Source organism: Oryzias melastigma, linkage group LG9, assembly GCF_002922805.2.
Source record: "Oryzias melastigma strain HK-1 linkage group LG9, ASM292280v2, whole genome shotgun sequence".
NCBI lineage: Eukaryota > Metazoa > Chordata > Actinopteri > Beloniformes > Adrianichthyidae > Oryzias > Oryzias melastigma.
Genome location: NC_050520.1, coordinates 19,367,078 through 19,387,054, shown reverse-complemented (window position 1 = coordinate 19,387,054; position 19,977 = coordinate 19,367,078). Strand labels below are relative to the sequence as shown.

At 40.7% G+C, this 19,977-nt stretch overlaps 4 protein-coding genes across 5 annotated transcripts; 2 read left to right on the top strand and 2 right to left on the bottom strand.

Annotated features, from left to right (window-relative positions):
• The first annotated feature begins 452 nt into the window (after nt 1-452).
• Nucleotides 453-4,433, top strand: LOC112148801 (neurofilament medium polypeptide). The gene is made up of 4 exons (XM_024276156.2): nt 453-1,245; nt 2,106-2,305; nt 2,384-2,508; nt 2,591-4,433. The coding sequence occupies exons 1-4, from the start codon at nt 495-497 to the stop codon at nt 3,741-3,743; spliced, it is 2,229 nt and encodes a 742-aa protein (XP_024131924.1). The 5' UTR covers nt 453-494; the 3' UTR covers nt 3,744-4,433.
• An 843-nt stretch (nt 4,434-5,276) lies between these two features.
• thoc5 (THO complex 5) lies at nt 5,277-13,683 on the bottom strand. The gene is made up of 20 exons (XM_024276261.2): nt 13,404-13,683; nt 13,072-13,198; nt 12,764-12,907; nt 11,730-11,843; nt 11,397-11,494; nt 10,768-10,914; nt 10,587-10,701; nt 10,371-10,503; nt 9,870-9,947; nt 9,729-9,772; nt 8,803-8,902; nt 7,786-7,894; nt 7,599-7,700; nt 6,821-6,917; nt 6,628-6,739; nt 6,442-6,545; nt 6,279-6,366; nt 6,078-6,193; nt 5,786-5,976; nt 5,277-5,468 (listed from the first exon to the last, which is right to left on the bottom strand). Exons 2-20 carry the CDS (start codon nt 13,165-13,167, stop codon nt 5,405-5,407), a joined length of 2,052 nt encoding a protein of 683 aa, XP_024132029.1. The 5' UTR covers nt 13,168-13,198; nt 13,404-13,683; the 3' UTR covers nt 5,277-5,404.
• A 69-nt stretch (nt 13,684-13,752) lies between these two features.
• tfip11 (tuftelin interacting protein 11) lies at nt 13,753-18,190 on the bottom strand. Of its 2 annotated transcripts, none has more exons than XM_024276012.2 (15): nt 18,044-18,190; nt 17,696-17,903; nt 17,460-17,616; nt 17,223-17,379; nt 16,992-17,119; nt 16,702-16,863; nt 16,325-16,516; nt 16,017-16,196; nt 15,761-15,895; nt 15,572-15,675; nt 15,322-15,490; nt 14,971-15,214; nt 14,688-14,830; nt 14,414-14,579; nt 13,753-14,293 (listed from the first exon to the last, which is right to left on the bottom strand). In XM_024276012.2, the coding sequence occupies exons 2-15, from the start codon at nt 17,899-17,901 to the stop codon at nt 13,947-13,949; spliced, it is 2,490 nt and encodes an 829-aa protein (XP_024131780.1). In that variant the 5' UTR covers nt 17,902-17,903; nt 18,044-18,190; the 3' UTR covers nt 13,753-13,946. The 2 variants fall into 2 exon arrangements, with proteins under 2 accessions (XP_024131780.1, XP_024131781.1); XM_024276013.1 differs by having other exon boundaries at nt 18,035-18,169.
• A 182-nt stretch (nt 18,191-18,372) lies between these two features.
• Nucleotides 18,373-19,830, top strand: srrd (SRR1 domain containing). Its single transcript, XM_024276020.2, has 6 exons — nt 18,373-18,648; nt 18,754-18,794; nt 18,876-19,054; nt 19,142-19,240; nt 19,345-19,496; nt 19,549-19,830. The coding sequence occupies exons 1-6, from the start codon at nt 18,515-18,517 to the stop codon at nt 19,787-19,789; spliced, it is 846 nt and encodes a 281-aa protein (XP_024131788.1). The 5' UTR covers nt 18,373-18,514; the 3' UTR covers nt 19,790-19,830.
• The last annotated feature ends 147 nt before the right edge of the window (nt 19,831-19,977 follow it).

The window sequence follows — 19,977 nt, the reverse complement described above, 5'->3', positions numbered from 1 at the left end:
GCAGCTGAGGTGAGTCCCAGGAGGGATGATCTGCAAATTCACACTGCAGCATTGAAGCTACAGAGAGCATCAGCAGATCTCTGTTTTACTCACAAACTGCTTTTACTTTGGTGAAGAAATTACACCTTTATTCTTTAAATAAATCTAAAAATGAAAGGAAGTGCATATATTACAAGAGGTTTGCAATAATTAAGGATTCAAATAATGTATATGTTAACTGATAGAGACAGATGAGGTTAAGTTGGTGCATTTAAAGTTCAATTAATTGAATATTTAGAAATATTTTGATAGTTTAGAGAATAGGAAAGGATTAAAAGAAGTCATCAGATGTTGGGTGAATTTCAGTATTTCTGCAGACAGTACTTCTCTGAAGCAAAAAAGGGAGTCTCTTTAAAACGAGCCTGTCTTGGTGCTGACTCCAGAGTTTCCCTCCCTCCTATAAAAGCCCTGCGCTCTCCCTCCTCTGCAGTCAGTCCTGCTCTGGTCTGGTCAGCATGAGTTTCATGGTCGACCACCACATCATGGGGCCGAGCTCGTACCGCAAGGCTCGGCCCGCATCCGTGTCCTCCAGCGGGTTCCACTCCCAGCGCCGCCGCCTCACATACAGCCAGCCGTCCTCCATCGACAGCTTGGAGACCTTCAACGGCGACATGACCCGGAGGAGCGAGAAGGAGATCCTGCAGGCTCTCAACGACCGCTTCGCCGGCTACATCGACAAGGTGCGAAACCTGGAGATGCACAACCGCAACCTGGAGGCGGAGGCGGCCGCGCTGCGCCAGAGCCAGGCAGGGCGCAGCTCTGTCGGGGAGCACTACGAGCGCGAGCTGGGCGACCTGAGGGGTCTCCTGCAGCAGCTGACCGGGGAGAAGGCGCGCGCAGTCGTGGAGCACGACCACCTGGAAGAGGACATCCAGCACCTGCGCGGCAGGCTGGAGGATGAGGCGCGTAACCGTGAAGAGTTGGAGGCTGCAGCGCGCGCAATGAAGAAGTACGCCGAGGACTGCCGCCTGGCGCGCATGGAGCTGGACAAGAAGCTCTGCGCCCTGGAAGAGGAGGCTGATTTCCTCAAGAAGAACCACGAGGAAGAAGTGGCAGAGCTGCTGGCGCAGATCCAGGGCGCGCAGGTGAGCTTTGACATGAGAGATGCGCTGAAGGCAGACGTCACCAGCGCACTGCGAGAGATCCGCTCGCAGCTGGACAGCCATGCGTCAAAGAGCGCAACGCACGCCGAAGAATGGTACCAAGGTGAGTTTGACTGAACCAAAAAAAACTTCTTAAAGCCTTTGAGCTTTTGTCTGTAAAGGATGATGTTCCCTATCTGCTCAAGGTGAAGTCCAGCGTCATTCAAAGATCATCCAAATCCATTACGCATAACATTACGCAGCAGAAATGATCCCACTATTTTCATTGATAGTCAAGATTTTAATGTCACACACGTACTGAGAGTATTCTTTGCTAAAATGAAGTTTAAATTGACTCTAAAAGAGGAAAAATAGAACTTTGATAAGTTCTGAAGTTTAGCTGCATCTGTTCTGATGCAGTCATCTTTCTTTCCAAAAGCAAACAGTGCAGGTATGATGAGATGAAACTCATTTACATTCTGCCTGTTCACAATTCACATTATATATCCAACAATATATATATATATTTATATTATATATTTATATCTGTTTTCCATCTTTTGCCAAATTGTTTTCCTGTAGCTCCATGACTGAAGGAGCTTTTGCTGCACTGCACAACCTGACAATGCTGAAGGACAAAAAGTGTTTGATGTGTGAAGTTTAAACGTCACATGATTGGTTTATATTGTTGCAGTGCATTTAAAAACTAATTTAATTCAGGCATGGAAGGCACACAGTGGAATGACCTTCTCCTTGTTGGACTGGCTGACTGCAGCAGCAGCTTATTCATGGTTGAAAAAAGGGAGAAAGCTGAGTCAGGCTGCCAGAGAGATGGACACTGTCAAGGTTACACGTTCACTCAGAGGCATCAATCTGCTTTTTTGGAACAGTGATGGTCAAAGATGGATTAATGCACCTATGGTTCTAATTACAAACTTCATATTTCATCAAATCTGATATGTTTAAAAATGCTGCCTCCCACAGTGCGCATGGAGCGCCTTTCTGAGGCTGCAAAGTCTAACCAGGATGCCATCCGCGGGAGCCAGGAGGAGATCGCAGAGTACCGCCGTCAGCTCCAGAGCCGCATCATTGAGCTGGAGACTCTCCGAGGAACCAAGGAGTCTCTGGAGAGGCAGCGCATGGAGAGTGAAGACAGACACCAAGATGACATCAACTCACTGCAGGTTAAAGACATGGCAAAAAATGCACATTTGAGCTTATTTCTCAGATTCTTAGTTTGACCGTGTGTTTGAATATTGCAGGAAACTATTAACCAGCTGGACTCTGAGCTGAAGAACACCAAATGGGAGATGGCTAGCCAGCTGAGGGATTATCAGGAGCTGCTGAATGTCAAGATGGCTCTGGATATTGAGATCGCTGCTTATAGGTTAGTCAGGGTCAAAAATCGCACGGTTACAAAGTAACAAGTTAAATATCTGTGGTGTATTATGTTTCCATTGTTAACACAGGAAGTTACTGGAGGGAGAGGAGAACCGCTTAGTCTCTGGAGGATCTCCATACTCCTACTTGGATAGCCGGATCTCCGCACACATGAAGGTTAAAGGCGAGGAAATCTCCGACACTGTGATTGTGGAAGAGCAGACAGATGAGACACAAGTGACAGAGGTGACCGAAGAGGCTGTCGAGGAAGAAGAGGAAGGAGAAGAAGAAAAGGAAGAAGAAGCAGGAGAGGAAGAGGAGGAAACTAAACAAGAGGAAGGAGACGATAAGGAGGAAGGAGAGGAAGCAAAAGAAGAGGACGACGATGCAAAAGAGGAAAAGGAGGATGAGCAGGAGGAGAAAGGAGAGGAAGAGGAGAAGGAAGCCTCTCCTCCTTCAAAATCTCCTACTGTCAAATCCCCGGAATCGAAATCTCCAGAGTCGAAATCACCAGCAGCCAAATCCCCAATGCCCAAGTCTCCAGCAGGAGAAGAATCCAAATCCCCCGAGTCCAAATCTCCTCGTAGCAAATCGCCAGAAGTTAAATCCCCTCCTCCAAAGAGCCCAGAGCCAAAGTCTCCAGAAAAAGAGACCAAACCTGTCGCAGCCAAAGAAACCCCCAAAGAAGAGAAAACCGAGGAGAAACCTCAGCCGGTCAAAGAGGAAAAGAAAGAGCAACCCGTAAAGGAGGATGAGAAGGAGAAAGAGAAGCCTGCAAAGGAGAGCGAGAAGAAGCAGGAGCCCAAAGAGAAGGAGCCAGAGAAACCCGAGGCCAAGAAAGAGAGTGCAGCCAAAGAAGCCCCAAAGAAGGAGGAGGTTTCAAAACCATCAACTCCCAGCAAGCCAGCTGAAGACAAACCGGCCCCAAAGCCCGAGCCTAAGGAGAAAACTCCTGCTGCTAAGGAGGAGAAGCCTGCTCCCAAAGCAGATGCTGGAGACTCCGAAGCCAAGGCAGCGTCTAAAGCTGAGCCTGAGAAAACTGAGGAGAAGAAGCCGGAAAAGCCTGTGTCTAAAGTAGAGCCAGAAAGCCAGAAAAAGCCAGAGGAGAAGAAGCCAGAGGAGAAGAAGGAGGTGGGTAAAGAAGAGAGCAAAGACGTGAAGGAAGGAGGGAAGGCAGAGAAAGCAGAGAAATCCTCCGGCACCGAATCTAAAGCAAGCAAGGACGAGAAGGCCAAGAAGTAAGACTCCAGTCCAGCTTTCAGCTCTAAAGGTGAGGAGGAGATGCCAAAGAACTCCGAGGGAGGTCAGGTGAGGAGCAGGAGAACAGAGCTGAACGCACCAAGCTTTTCAGACGGGCAGCTGCTCGCCCAAAGCAGAGCAGGTAACAGTATGTAAGCAATATTGATTTTCTGCAGCACACACCCCCTCCCCCTCGCTCCCCAAGTATGGCCGTCACGTACCCCCGAAGCTTCCGATGTACGACTGTAATGAACAAAGAATGCTCCACAAAAATCATTTGAATGTGACAACTGCCCTTAACGAACAACAAGTGCATTTAAACAGAGTCCTGAAGGGGACGGCAGGGTGCTGCGCCTACAAGCCTTCAAGGGTCAAGATGTCATAAAAAGCTGAAGATTGTGATTGATACTGAACACTAATGATCATATTTAAGTCAGCAGAAATGTTTATATTATATTTAAGTATAATAGCAGTAAGAATGACTTGATTTTTTGCCTGTTGCGCACCTTAATGCAGCTTCTCCTGATGGGTGAACTGTGGTATCTCACTCTTCCAGTCTGTGATGCTAGGACTATGACTGTGCTATGTATAAACTGCTGAGAATATGCAATGTGAAACAGTAAATAAAGACACAAATATGAAAACGTAAGAGGCTTGGTGGTGCTTTCTCAAGTTTTGAAGTCTGGAGAGTCGGGATGATTTGCAGGAAGCAAGGAAAAAAATAAAAAAAAAGGAGATGCTGCAAGTTCCTGCACTGCATTGCGGTTGAGGGAAGGGGGAGCTGTGCCCTCCCTTCAGCAGCCAGCCACCGCCGCACCCCTCCTCGCATGAACCGACCACGATCATGGATTAATAAAGATAAAAGCTGCAACCACAGAAAACTTCCCACAATTCAGCTCATAGCTAGAAAACCAGTTAAAAACCTCCACTTTTAATCTGATTTACATTTAACAAGACTGTAAAGTTGAATGGTCTTCAAAATAAAAGACTTTTAAAAAGTGAACGGATTAAAGGAAAAAAAAAAAGCAAACACCTCATCCTGCTTCTCCTAACAAGAGAACACTTCAAAGATGCTAAAAATAGACCAGATTTGATGGGATGGGAGGACTGTCATTTCAGTGACTGTTTTCTTCAGTCTCGTTGTTTTATATACATTATATTTGTTAAATTGAACTAAATTCAGCATTATTCTTAGAGTTTTGAAACATGCCAAACCACTACAGTAACACTACATTTACAAGCTTTTTTTGCCAAAGCAAAAATTAAAAAAAATATATAGTGTTACATTTTGTTGGGGAAAGACCATAATAAAAGTTAAAATGACATGAGTCTTGATATTTCACCTAAAATAGTTGGCAGATTTTGGCAAACAGGATGTAAATGCTGCACTCTACAGAGCAGAATCTCCTTGGAAGTGACTCAGCTGGCTCCTGCATCAAACCACAATAGCATAATAATCAGCTTGCAGTGATAGAAACTATAAATAGAACAGCACGGAGGGTGGAGAGGATGGGAAAAGATAAAGGTACACAAACGTTCACAAAAGTATCAATTTTTATTGTCCCAAAATCTTAAAAAGGATTTTTGTGTGGTGAAAAATGGTTACAAAGAAAAAGGTGAACGGACAAAGTTTTTAACAAAAGCAAACAAGAATACGTTTAGATTTAACGGTGACTGAAGAACCCTTGAGGATGGTTGTACTTGAATGGCTTCAGACGATTTGGACCCCTAACAGGAAAAAAAAACAGGAGATTAATCAAATGTACACAAACCCGAGAGCCCTTAATTCTTTTTAAAACACACTCCAATCATTTATTGATCTATTGTAAACATCAGAGCTAGCTGCAGAAAATAGGTCTTAAAAACTAAAACAAGTTTTTTGATTTTGGTTAAAAACTGCTTGATCATAATTAAAAGGGCACTGGGAACACACAACCTGAGATCAACCACATGCTGGAATTCAGTTGTTAGCTTAATTTTTTCCACACAAACATCAAATCTATTACCCAGTTTAAAATGCAGCAGAACTTTCTAGAAATGTGTACCTTACGGTGCGCAGACACATCTTCTCACGAGGGAACTCTCTGGGTCCTTCCACGCTGTCATCTTGTCCTTCCGTCTCCAAATACACATCCAGGCAGACACACAGCCGTGCTACCTGGTTGGTCAGAAGCTGGTATCCTGGACGCGGTCCCTGCAGCTCGTTCTTAAACACGTTGACCTCACTCTCCATTGCCTGCAGTGCAATTACATTGAAATATGCGCGCTGTGGTAAGATTATTCACAGTGAGAGTGCAGGAATGGGCAGAAAGGGCATCAACTGAAACTAATTCATACTCTGAGGTTGTCGTCGGTTCTTCCTGTGCATTCTCCTTTCCAGCTGAGGGAGAGGGAGAAAAGCGGCGAGATCTCTGGGTAACGCGGACTCAGCACCACTGCAGCATGGAGACGAGCTGGGAGAAGCATAGACCTGTTATTAGAAAGTCAAAGCACAAATAATAAAATAAATCCACTGCTGGCTCCAGTTATTGTATTTACCTGTGCCTCTTTCAACCACCGCCATAAAATACAGATCACATTCCTTTGCAAGCCCAGCATCCGTGACGTGACGCGTATACGGCAGTTCCTTAAATAGAGGAAAAACTGTATAATTAATGACTGATCATGTGGAACTCTGATTAATCCAGTCTGTTTTGGTTACCATGTACTCAGGCTGGCTGATGGTGGTCCAACGTGCCAGGCGTGAGATAATTTTGGCAGGAAATAGATTCTGACACTCGCTGGAGATTGGGATGATGCTGTGCTCTGTAGGAAAAAAAAACAAATACATCAGACAAAACATAGAAGGAGGAATGAAGGGTCACGATGCGAAAAAAAAAAAAATTACCTAAAGAGGAAAACTGTTTATGCAGAGCCAGGCGGGACTGGACTCGTCCCCTCAGCAGCTTCATAGTGTTCTCCATGTGACTGGCACTCAGAGAGCTGCCTATCAGCACACCCTGGAAACACATCAACAATCAGGAATTTACACCTGAAAGACACATAGAAGGGGGCGGAGCTTTCCAGCAAACTCAACACACCTCTGAGGTATCCGATGGAAAATGGAGGCCTCCAAGATCCTGAACCCACTTGTAGGGATAACCCAAGTCTTCCACATAATCAGCAAAGGTGACAATCCTGGACGAGAAGTGATGGGTGAAGCAAATTATTCCAAATGAAAAGATATTTTATCATTGATTGCTGGTGCAATTAGGAGAGGAATTAAAGATACACAAAATGATCACACATGTTGTGTAGCAGCTAAGAAGTTAAACTGAAAAACACTCCTTACATAATTGGACGGATACAGATTAGAAACACATAATTTACACAGAAAAAATATTAAGGATGCATTTAAAAGGGAAACGGATTAAATTATTTAAAAAATATATATAGAACATCTCATATTCAGTTACATATAAATGTTTTAAGGAATTTCTTGACCTGTTTTAACAAGGTAACATGTTGCTGCAATATTAGCGTAACTCAGAAATAGCCCAAAAAATCCTCAGTAGATGCCAAATTAGCCAAAAAAACCCAACATGTTGCTAAAATATTAGCTAATCTCAGAACTGGCCCAAAAACATCAGTAGATGCAAAATCACCTGTAGCCAAAAAAAAAAAAAAAAAAAGCTAACATGTTGTTCAAATACTAGCTTAACTCCAAATTAGTTTAAAAATCATAATTAATACAAGTACATATTTTCATTTTATCTAATATTTTAGTTTGAATTGTCCATGTTTTTGTCCACTTTTGCTCCGGCTAAAATGATACTAAATTCAAGGTTTAGATCCATCACATAAGTTCGACATCCTTACCCCACTTTATCAAACTGGTAGCGGTTAGCTGGATTGGGAGTTTCTCTTCCTTGGTCATTAGTGTAGAGACAGCTGAGGAGAGTGTCTGATTTCAGAAGCTCCCTGCAGGTGGAGGGAACAAAAGATTTCCTTTAACGTCCCAGAAGAACATGCAGTGAGAAATAAAATAGTGTTTAAAGACAGTTACCCCGCACTGATGGCTGTGGTGAGGTCAGTGTTGGTGGAGACGGTGGTCTTGACCGTCATGATGTTCAGATTCATCAGATAGTAGAAGTAGAGGTGGAGGATGCTGCCGTCTGTGGAGACGAGAGGAACAGCTGTGAGCTCATCTGCTGCTATCATAACACTGAGATGGACCGTTCTTTTATTCATCCTGGCAGTGATAGGACCCTTGGGTTGACTTTACACTGCGGTATGTAATAGAACAATAACACTGTGTTAAAAAAAAGACAGCCATCAGCCACAAGGGATCATACATTATGCTGATCAGTGGTTCGCTGCAGTGAGAGTGAACTCAGTGACACAGCGTCACTCACTCACACCTGCACTGCTCATTTTCTGCTTTTATTGCACTAAAAGAAGCTGCAGCAGCTGGCAGCGCCGAGGAGAACTGGGCAGAACTACAAATAAAAGCCGGAGTCAAAAGACAAGAGAGAAAATGCTTACTAGATACTGTCGCTGCTGCAGACCACCCCTCCCTACTTCCACTTTAGGTTAAGTTACGTCTGCAATGCAGATTTTTCCATAATTTATCAACATATTTCCTTAACAACCAGCAGAGGGAACAAGAGGGTTAAGCAACCTAAACCCCACAGGGGAATGTAATCCAACTCCCACCCAAACTGTTCAATTTCATCTAAAGTTACAACACATTTAACCACCAGGAAGAACCAAACACAAATACAATGTAAATATTTTACCATTTGAAGAAAAAGCCTTTGAATCAACTTGACAATTCATAAAAATGATTGGTGTTTTTTTAACAAGAAGTAAACAGTGTAGTTTCACGTAAAAATACATTTTGTGTAGCGATAAATCAAGCTCCTAATTTCTTATAAGCGAGTCAATCATAGATTGTGCCGCTCTTGCTGGACACGTCTGGTAATTATGAACTTGATAACCTTTGATTTAAGATTTGCAACATCAAAAATTGGCCCGAGACACAAAATTGCATAAAGCAAATCAATTGTACAAAATGCAATACCTTTACTCTTCAGGTCTATGCACAGGGACAGAGGGTGTCTTTTCAGCATCTCTTTTCTTTTGTCATCCAGCTGTCCTCCAGTTGTTGGCCTTCTTCTCTTCTGTTTAAAAAAATAGCAAAAAAAATATTAAAAAGTGGAAAAAAAGAACAATATGCTTCAGGCTTTAATATTAATGTATTTGACTTTCACCAAACAAAAATTACAAAGAGGCTCATATTTTTAAGCTGTGTCATCTGAATTTGGGTAAAATTAGCATTAAATTTTAAAAACCCACAGCAAAAACAGGCTCGCTAGAAATAAGTAAAAAATCAAAAATTAAGAAATTTTCTTTAAACAAGAAAAAAAAATCTTAAAGGGCTAAGAATAATAGTCTTACCTAAATTATATTTCGATTTTTTTTTAACTTTCTTTAGATTTCATTTATTGCAGTGCAGGTCTTCAAAATGAACTCAAATTTAAAAAAAGCTTTTTTTCAGTAAAGATTTATCTTTATTGAATTTCCACAACCCAGATAAGAGTGTGGACGAACAAAGAGCAGTTTCAGCATCAAAAGATAGTTTACAGAAAGACAGAAGTAAGCTGCAACAAACAAGTGATCACAGTGCCCACAAAGACACAAGGTCTGCAGACAAAAATAGCAGAGTAAACAGGAAAAAAAACTTCCATTTCACAACCAGAGGAAGCAGCCCTAACAATAGGAGTGAAGACGGTTTGCTGCAGAGCATGCAGGTCCCAAAAGGTCTCATGTTACAGTCACCCTCGCCGTTCTAGGGAAATAATTCCCAGAATCCCCCTCCACTTGCTCTTCGGATGCAGCAATCGATTGAGAGCTGCTGGGCCCCAAAATATGTTTGGGTGTCGAGTGCAGAACTGAGACGCTTGAACTCGATGACCCGGGTGACAGAGCGAAGCTGTTGGAACTCACCGTTTTCTCCTGCTCCTCCTCTGCATCTGAGTCACTTTCATCATCTGAATAAAATCAAAACACAGCAATATTATTTCTCCAATGTCAAAAATGTAACTACATGAGATATAATAATGACAAACACGCGTGTCACGTGCATACCATGAGAGTCATCTGGAGGTTTGGACAGAGCTTTGGCCTCATCCACATCACCGTTGATGGACACACTCAGATTCTTGTCTGAAATAACCACAAAGAGTTTTGTTCACCCAGGAATTTTTAATGGGGTGAGCACAAAAAAAAAAACGAACTATTTCACCCAAGTTTTGTAATGTAGTTTTCCTATTTTTAAGTAGGTAACAAAAAATCTTCCCCTGTTGCTGACAATAAATGATCTGATTTGCTATGAAACATCACATCTGTTTAAAGCTATCGTAATGTTAGGAGAAAAACAAAGAAAATTTAAAAAGAAATGTTCGCTGAACAGCAAACTGCAAAATCAAAATTAAATAAAGTTTTTTACTTTAAGTAAAACAACAACAAAAAAAGCTGCTTTAAAATTTTCTCATTTTAAATCACAAATAAAGGCTAACTGCTAAATCCTAAAGGAATATAACTCATATTGACACATTATTTATTCCCACTCCTGAGAAAATTGCTCACCACAAGCCTGGCTGTAGGCATTCGCTTGAACAAACAGCACATAAAGGGGGGGAGGAAGGTGGCGGGCGATCTCCGTCTGCTTCTGAGTTTGTTCAAAAGGCATGGACAAATACTCCTGCACCGGGAGAGAAGCCTAGAAAACGATTTAGAAGAGTACTAAAAAATAAGAACTTAATAAAACCCAAAACCAAGCTAAAGATGAGCTTTTCTTATTACCTGCATGATGGCATTCAGTCCTGGCTGTAAGCTTCTCAGATGCTCCTTCTTCACCTCAATGCTCTTCTGGATTTTCTCCTTCGTTGACTGAGACTCCTTATATTTCTCTGCCAATCTGAATCAAACAGTCGTTCAACAACTTCTCTATTTTAAAAGAAGACAACAATAGTAATAAACAAACCTCTTCCTCTGTTCAAGCTCCCAGTCCAGCCGTGCCAGTGTGAGCTGGTGTGGGTCGTCTTTAGTGAGCTGAGGTCTGGAGATGTCTTGAGGAGCATCTCGGTAAAACTCCTCCTCACTAACTAAATCTATTTCTTCATGCTTTGACCTAACAGAGAAAAAAGAAAGGGGCATTTTTAACTCTGTTTTACCAAAACTACTTGCCAACTACAAACTACAATGCCAACAGAATAGACGAGTCAAATAGTCACAAAACATCTGTATTTTTAAAAAGTCACAGATGGTCATAACGTATAAATTGCTTTAACACAATAAAGACAAAAAAACAAGAAACTGGATTTAGTCTTAGAGAAAACCCTAAGACTAAATGGGTTCATCTTTCTAAACTGTAATATAAATATGCTGCCAGAGGTTATCAGCTTTTTATAAGACTCAGAACCTTTAATTTGAAAAACAAATCGTACATAAATATTCAGATTTTTTTGCTTTCTAAATCCATTTTAAAAAAATCATAGTAAAATCTGTGAAAATCTAGCATTTTTGAATAAAATATATTAAAAGATAAAGAAGGAAGTGGTTTCATTTTATGTCAATTGATACAAAATTTGGAAGGAAATCCTGTGTACTAACTTGAACTCCAGACATTTGCTGATCTCCTTCTGAAGATGCATGACTTCATACAGCAGGTTTTGCAGCTGAAGGTGCAGCACATCCACCTTCTGTTTTGCCTGGGAAAATAAAAAATCTACAATCAGGCATTGATAATATGGTTATATGTTTAAAAAGGTTATCATATAGAAATGCAAGTAACAAAAAAGGATGTGACAAAAAAAAGAATTTAGCAAAATAGTCAGAAAATGTAAAATTATAGGAAGATAAAACAAATCAAATAATGTTTAAGTAAATAAACTAACTTGCGTATTTATTTAAACAGTGCACATTATAGAGCTGTGTGGAGGTTACCTCGTGTGTTTGGTCTCGGCCTCTCTTTAGCCGCATGTGAGCCAGGCGGTTGAATTTCTTCAAGGTCATGAAGAGAATGCAGCTCTGCATGCGTTTCTGCTCAACCTCCACACTCTGAAGAGAAAAAAAAATGCTATTTATTATTAAAGCTGTTTTGACAGGTCTTGCAGTGAGTGTACTGAGTAAGCAGTCCCATCATCATTTAGATGGTGTATCCAAAAACATATGGAGAGCTCGGATCAAGAATCACAAGTAGTAGATCATATTTTTTTTTAAGAAATAAACACATGATAATAATACATAACATTTTTTTCTACGAATTGTTTTAACTTTAGCAAGTTTTCTTTAAGTTTAACGACCACCAGAGTTCAACTAAATACTAGTAATCGTTTTTTTTACTTTACTTTTCTGTTGTAATGACTTTCTATGTTCAAGTCCCACTCCAATCATAATCCAGTGGTGTTTTAATTATAACAATAATGGAAATTTTATGTAAAATCATAAAACTGCAGGAGTTCATCAGAAAGAGTTGTGGGCAGGACTGTTGGTGTGGAAGTAAGCCTACGTTGATATCCCATCATCCCTTTGTTTACACTCTCTCCTGGTAGCACATAGCTCATTACAACCCCAAACTTGCAACAAAAATGACAAGCAATATTGGAGGTATTCGGTCGTACAGTTTTGAGCCAGATATCAGCTCAGACGAGGAAGCCCTAGACGTACATGGGTCTATTTGTCTGGAAGTGTATGCATCAGAATGTAAGAGACTTTCCTATTTTAGTTTCTGCGTCACAAAAGAGGGTTTTTCAAATAGCACTTATTCATCTGCTCCTGATTCATCCCAGTTTGAATAAAGAAATACTCAAAAATGCTGTTTAATTCATAACTCTTTTGTCCTCTATCGTGAGTAAATGCTATAACGAACACATTAAACACACAATTTTCATTGGGTTAGGTCTTTAAGGCTATTGAAAATGTTCATTTAACAGAATGTATGTGATGTTGGTGTGAACTGCAAAGGTAAAAGTGCATACCCCCTCTTTGGCTCCATTAGCTTTGAGCTCCTGGATCTCACTCATGAGAGAAGCCAGAGCCTTACAGGATTCTTTAAACTGCATGTAGTCTTGTTCAGGCTCCCTGCCGTCCAGCTCCACCTCTTCATTATAGACACGGGCATCCTAGAAAAAGAGACATAATCTGATTAAAACTCGTCTTTACCCGATGTACAATTTCACTACCTGAATTCAACAGGTCTTATGTATGTATTTATAATAACTACTCTATTACACTGTGATCACAGTTTTTAATAACAAAGTCAGAACTCATTGGAACCAGTCGGTACCTGCTGCTCGACGTCCCCTCGGCCTCGCTTCATCTCAGGGACTCCTTCGTTACGAAGAACCTTCGACTTGCGCTTCTTTATGGAGTCAGATGCCATGGTTGGCTAAATGTAACTCACAGTTTTATGTCTGGAAAATAAAACAATATATAAACGACAGGACAGAGAATAAAACAACTTCGATAGACAAAAATATGCTAACATGCTAAACTGTTACTAGCACCACCATGGCCTGTGACTGATAACGGCGGCTCAAACCGCAAGTTTCTGAGCGTGTATGTCCACAGTATAAATTTAAAATTATTTTCTGCATTTGGAAACTTTTCTTCACGTACCTTATTGGTGCGAAAGTTCGCTTTAGGATGCTAAATCGCGAACTGGCAGATATATGAATCGCACAAAGCTCTTGACGGAAGCCGAAATGACTAAAAAAATTGCGCTGGTGAATGATAAATCCTGCTACACTGCCCCCTATGGTTAATTTTGGTATTACAATTACTGGCTTGGTTAAAAAATATCTACAAATGTAGCTTATGATTTTCACCATAATAATTTTGAAAATAAACATAAACATATGTTGAGTTTTTTTTTTTTTTCAACACAGCAAGACATATTTTCATGAATCTTAAGTTAGTGTGAAAAGGGGTAAAGATAAAAATTCTCAAACATGAATCACCAAAACTGTTTTGCAACAACATTTTTATTTTTGGATATAAAGGACAACAATAAAGACATAATGATGCAAACAGAAATAATCTATTTACAAATTTCACAATAAAACTACCACTGAAGATGCATAAAACGAATGACTGCTTTCTTTTATTTTTTCAGAGACAAAAATAAAAGGGCCTGCAGATAAAAGATCTCTTCTGGCACAATTATTTTGCCATATCTATCAGACTTTGCAAAGACGTGGGCACCCAAGTCTTTTCCCCCTGCACAAACACAACCCCTCTGTCTATGTAAATAACAATACGACCAAACGTGTACAGCTGTTTCCCCTCGTGCCGTTTGGCCACTAAGGGCATGAAAACAATGTTGTTTTCCTCTGCTTTGGCCTGAATAAGATCCTTAAAGTTAGTTGGCACTCCAGAACCGATGCCTCTTTGAGCCACACTTTCTGCATCCCGGCGCTCCTGCAAGGCTTCATACTGGAAGTCTTTCCGTCTCTCCGTCTGTGTGAGATAGGCGATGTTCTCCCTCGCACCAGGCTGCATATATCCACCTGTGAAAAAGAAAAATGGGCTCAGCATAAATGGAGCAAAAAAGCACAAACGTTTAGATTTTGAAATAAGGTAAGTCTTTGATTTAGATATTTATAAAGTGGAAAAGTGTGTATACGAACCCATTCCTGATGACACTGCACGGTTCATGATGTCCAAAGCTTCATTAAATTTCTCTTTGATGAGAGGTTGAGTCAACAGAACGTCACTAAACAAGCCTTTCCAGCCAAGATACCACTTTGTGATTTCCTCGTAGTTAGGACTGTTGCTCAGCCATGAACACAAAACCTAAAAACAAAAAAAACAAACAAAAAAAACAGAAAATTTAAAAGGTTTGATCGTCATGCATTTAAATAATAATCTTATTTGTTAATATCTGTTATGACATTGGCGTACCTGTAACCATTTTGGAAAAAAGTTCTTGTCAAAAAGAGACACAAGACTGGAGGGAGACAGCATTCCCTCCCAGTCCATCACCCAGTGAAACGGCTCCATCTGCTGCTGGTGTGGGTTGATAACCAGCTCCTCCAGACATAAAGCTTAGGCAGAAAAGAGAGATTTTCATGTGTAAAAAATATTTTAAAAAAGAGTTGTGACAGGAAATTTTAAACAAGATTGAAAGACAATGATTCAGCCACAGCTTTGTAACACCTAAAGCTGCCAACTAAAGAGGACATACCTAGCTTGGGGATGATGTTTTTCACCATGAAGGCCTCCCATGCACCTACTGTGAAAACAGTTTTCCATGGCTGAAGAATGAGGCGCGCCGAGGCATCACTTGGATGCCAGCGCTGCAGAGCGTTGGCGAGCTTGCTCCTGATTGGCGGGTAAAGAGGCTCTAACCGCGAATGGAGTAGAGGAAGCCATGGGTGGACCCAGGAGTGGATGGGCACCGTGTCAGTTAAAGGATTCCAGTTATCCACCTAATAAACAAGAGAAAATGTCATTTTTTAGACAGGTGATAGATGCAGATGAAAGTCTTCAATTAAGCGAGTCAGCGTGTAGGATTGTTATAATCTGTGGGCCTTACCTCACGCTGCAGGCGGGGTAAAACCAGCTGTTCCAGCACATGATCTAGGATCCACTGAGGCAGGAGAGGAGCCCACAACGTCACGCAGTCCACCATCGGTCCAACCATACGGGGCTGCCACCCCGACACACACACTCGCATCACAGGGATCCAAACTTCCCATAGAAGTCTAAGCAAAGAAAGACACATGCAGTTAAAACAAACACAACCTTTTAATATTTAAATGTAATAGTGAATAATTTAAACTGACCTGTGGTAAGGATCCATGTTTGAGTCGGGGCCACTAGTACGAAGATCCCTGGATTCAAGGATAGCTCTCCACTGACCAATGTCTTCCAGACAATATGCACTGTCCTATAGCAAAAACGCAGTGTTAACTCTAATATCTTAAATGAACACGTTAAAAATCATGTGCTTTCTTTAAGGAATAATAGCAAACCTTTAGAGGTTCCCACGAGTGAAGTTTCTCCTTAAGTAAAGGATGAACAACTGCGACAGCCAGGTCTGCCAATCCCATGGTTTTATATTCTTCATAATAATCTGTTTGTAAAGTCTCAAAGATCTGGGCACATTCCTGGAGACACCGAAATGAGAAAAAAAAACAAATAAGTATGTGTAAAATGGTTAAATGTCTGAAGAATAGAGATTAAAACCATTAAGAACACATAAACAGAGTATTTTCATGTTTTTTGTACCTGAAGACTCGGTCCCTCCCCTGGTGGCGACTCTCCAGAGGGAAAACGCTCCACTAGTGCCAACACAGCCTCCATCTTCTGGATGGCATCTTGCTCTGCGTCTAGTCTGCTCTGCAAGGCTCGGGATTCATGACTCAGAGAAACAACCACATCCTTTTCATGCTGTAGACGTCTGGCAGACTATGAAGGAAAAATAAAGATAGAGGAAAAATTCAAAACTGGAAACCAGTTCTATTAAATATGTCAAAGCCCCTGACACAGCCAAATAGTGGAAAATCATTTGAAAAAAATTCAAATTTTCATCTCACCTGCAAAATGTCCTGCTCTGTGAGGTCGATCAGCAGCTGAAGATTATGCTCGAGCTCAGGGAGAGCGAAGCCAGCACCCTTCTGATCCCGAGTGGACATGGCTGGTGTTGCTTCATCGGGAACACTGTGTTTGTTGGCTATCTGACTGTAACTGTAGTAAACCTTTGGCTCTCTTACAGTCATATCTATAACCTAAATAATAAGAAATGTAGAAGAAATTAATAAAAAAGAAAACTTAATTCAGTTTAGTTCCATTTCCACAAAATGGACATAATTGACGTTAGTTTTATGTTGTGAGTAACATTTTAAAGTTTGTCGTTTTGGTTTAATTGTTATGACCTCGAATTAAAAAGACATATTGACGGATTTTAACGCACCTTAACCTGTGCCAACTCTCCTGCAGATGGTGCCATGCTCCGAGAAACTATTTTGCCTTTAGCTTTCAGCTCATCTGCAGTTTTGTAGGAGTATTTCGGTTTCTTCTTGGCTGCAGAGCCTGCAGGGTCCTTTCTCCATTGCCCCAATTCCTTCTGAAACTCCTATATTAATACACAATAACGAAAAAAAAGAGAGAATTAAAGAAAAAAAAAACTTATTTTTGTAGCTGCACAATCAGTATGAAAAACAAATGTATATGTAGCAAAAATTACTTAAAGCAAAATTCCACCTTTTCCTCTTCTTCTTCAGAGTCAACCACAGGGAAGTCCTGCAGACTCTGCTGGGTTCTCTCATTTCCATATGCACCTACAGCTCCTTTTCCTTTACGGACCTTTGCCTCAATAGGGTTTACAATACCTATATAAAAAAAACAAAAGCATGGCAATCAAATCTCACTTACTTTCTCATTTAAATACATGCAAAACCATGTACAGAACTTGTCCTCCTTTGTTCTGCCTACCTTGAGCATTTTTCCCAAGCCCTTTTCCAGGCTGGTAGCCCATTTTCTGCAATAGCTTCTGTCCGATTCCTTTTGTGTGCTTCTCCCAGTTTCCAATACCTTGTCCAGATTGTATTCCACCAGCAAACCTCTGTGTCTGATTCCCGCGGAAATTACTCTGACAAAACAAGGGAAATACAGATGTCAGTTTTTATAAGAGCATTAATAGGTAAAATGTGTTCTTGAGCAACACTTTACCATCTGAAGTTTTCTAGGTGCACGAGGAGGAGGAACTGCAGGAGCATCCTCTTCCGAATCATCAGAGCCTTCATCTTTCTCTTGCTGTTTCTCCTCGGCTGCAGTTTTGCGAAGACCAGCACTAACAAAATTCACTGGAGTGCTGTAATCTTTTGTTCTAAAGAAAAGTCAAACAGTTAGCATCCTCCACTACGAAGTTAAGATTTAGACATCAGAGTATCAAACCTGGGAATTACCTCTTGCCACCAAAGCTGGGTCTCTCATCTTCATCTGAATCTTTGTCAGCCCATATGCCGTACGTGGCTTGCTCCTTGGTCTGCCTAAACCTGCGGCGTTCAGGGTTAAACTCATTGGCCAGATCCCAGTCTGTCACCTCGAAGCTCTCGATCTCCACACCGTCTTCCTCTTCTTCTCTCCGCCCGTAAAGGTGGGACATCGACATTTCTAGAGAATACAAAAAAAAAACATTGTTACTTAAAAAAAAATCGTGTATCCGAAAGCTAGCATCAGTTGTGACATTTCACGATTTTAGAAACGCTGTAAACTTGGAAACCAGAAAGTTAATTGATAAATACCAAACTTACTTGATATAAATTAATTTCTTTACTTATTGATCAATTAAAACTCATTCTTCTCTGCCTGTCGCAATAAGACGTTTTCTTGCTAGCTTTTCGTGGAACACACAAACGCAGAAGTACTTCCGGGTAAAAGTTTGTCCGTAAAAAAAAAAAGAAAATAAAAGAAAAGAAAATGCCGTTCCCTTGACATTTTATCACCTATCTTTTTTTTCTTTATATTCATTTTAAAAAATGTTTATATTTCTATACATTCCGTCAATTGAAACCAAACAATTAAAACACGTTCAAAAATAGTTTGACAAAAACATTTATTTTGGCGTTACACCGGAAAACAAACGATGTGTTGCACTTAAAACCGTCCGACGCGCTGCTGATTTCAAGGCTTAGGATGTGGCTTAGATGGTTCTAAATAACATAATTGTAATTACAAAATAATATGTTAGAGACTTTTTAATTATGAGAATAAAATAAACAAAAATGTCAGAAAGTGAGTGGCAGGTTGCTCGGCGGCGAAAAGGACAAGCAAGGAAGTGTAAATCTCAAGTGTCTTTAACCAGCGTCCACGAGCAGCTTGATGTCGAGAAAGTTGTCAAACGGATCAGGACCACTGTGTAAGAAATCAAGAATAACAGGAAATTGCACATTAACACTGGTCTTGTACCTAAGCCTAAATTCTGATTGTTCATATTGTAACTTACATTTTGTTTCCTCAATAGGACTGAATTGAGATGTGAAGAGTTTTGGCCCAAATGGAAAGGTAAGATATTTTTAAAAGCTCTTAGACATATATTTTCTTTAGTGTGTAATTAAATTGTAACTTTTAAATTCTTCTCCTCAGATGAACTGCTGATGGCAACCTCAGCATCAGCACCCGCAGAGAAGGATGTGACAGAGGAGCATCTGCAGGGCAGAGATGATCCACCACAGTGTGTGTGTTATGGCCTTGGCTCCTTTTCTTCTTGCGCTGCAGCCCGTTATCAGCTTGCCATGCTGCTTCTGCTGCTGGAAGTATTACAGGTTAGAAAACAGACTCAGACAGTCTAATAATTGTATTTTTTTTTTTCATTTTGAGTGACGTGTATGTGTCATTTTTGCCTCCTATAGGTCTCACTAAAGAATTGTTTCGTCTATGATCCCATATTCTCTTCTGGAGAGCAGAAAGTCTTGCGGGAGCTGGGAATGACTGTACTCACAGAAAATGAGGTCAGTTGATGCCGATTGCTGTTTTTTTTGCACAATTTCGCACTATTACTTAACAAAATCTGTCGGAAATCTAAACAAACTGAAGTACCTGGTGTGTCATTTAGGAGGGGAAGCGTCCAGTCACCAAGCCCACACTTTTTTATCTCATGCATTGCGGGAAGGCCCTGTACAACAACCTGCTGTGGAAGAACTGGAGCGTACAGGGATTATCACAGCTACGAATCATTGGGAACAGCTTTAATGGCATGAGGGAAAGGTTTGTAGAAAACACTTGCGATAGAGATGAAATTATGTTCTGTCTGTTGCAGAACGATGGAGAGAGTGTTCAAGCAGGAATACAGCTACATCAGTAAAGCCGTGGAGCTCTGTGAGGAGAAAACGCTGCCTTGTTCTTCTCGGATGATAGACGTCTTCAGTGATACGGCAGTCATTACGTTTCCCCGCCACATCTTACTCAGAGCGCCACAGATCAACTGGGCGGAATCACATGAACCTGAATACAAAGACTGCCAGGATTTGGAGATTATCCTGAAGACAAATCAGAGCTGAATTGACTCTTTTCTTTGAAATAAACTTTTGATATAAATGTACATACACGTGAGAGACTTTTATGTTTAGGTTTTTTTAACAAAAAACTGAAAGATGAAGTGAATCTTAGTTAAAGATGGCTTTTTCATATTTTCTTTATAACTTTATCCACTTTTGCAACACTAGCAACTTTTAATTCATGTATTTAA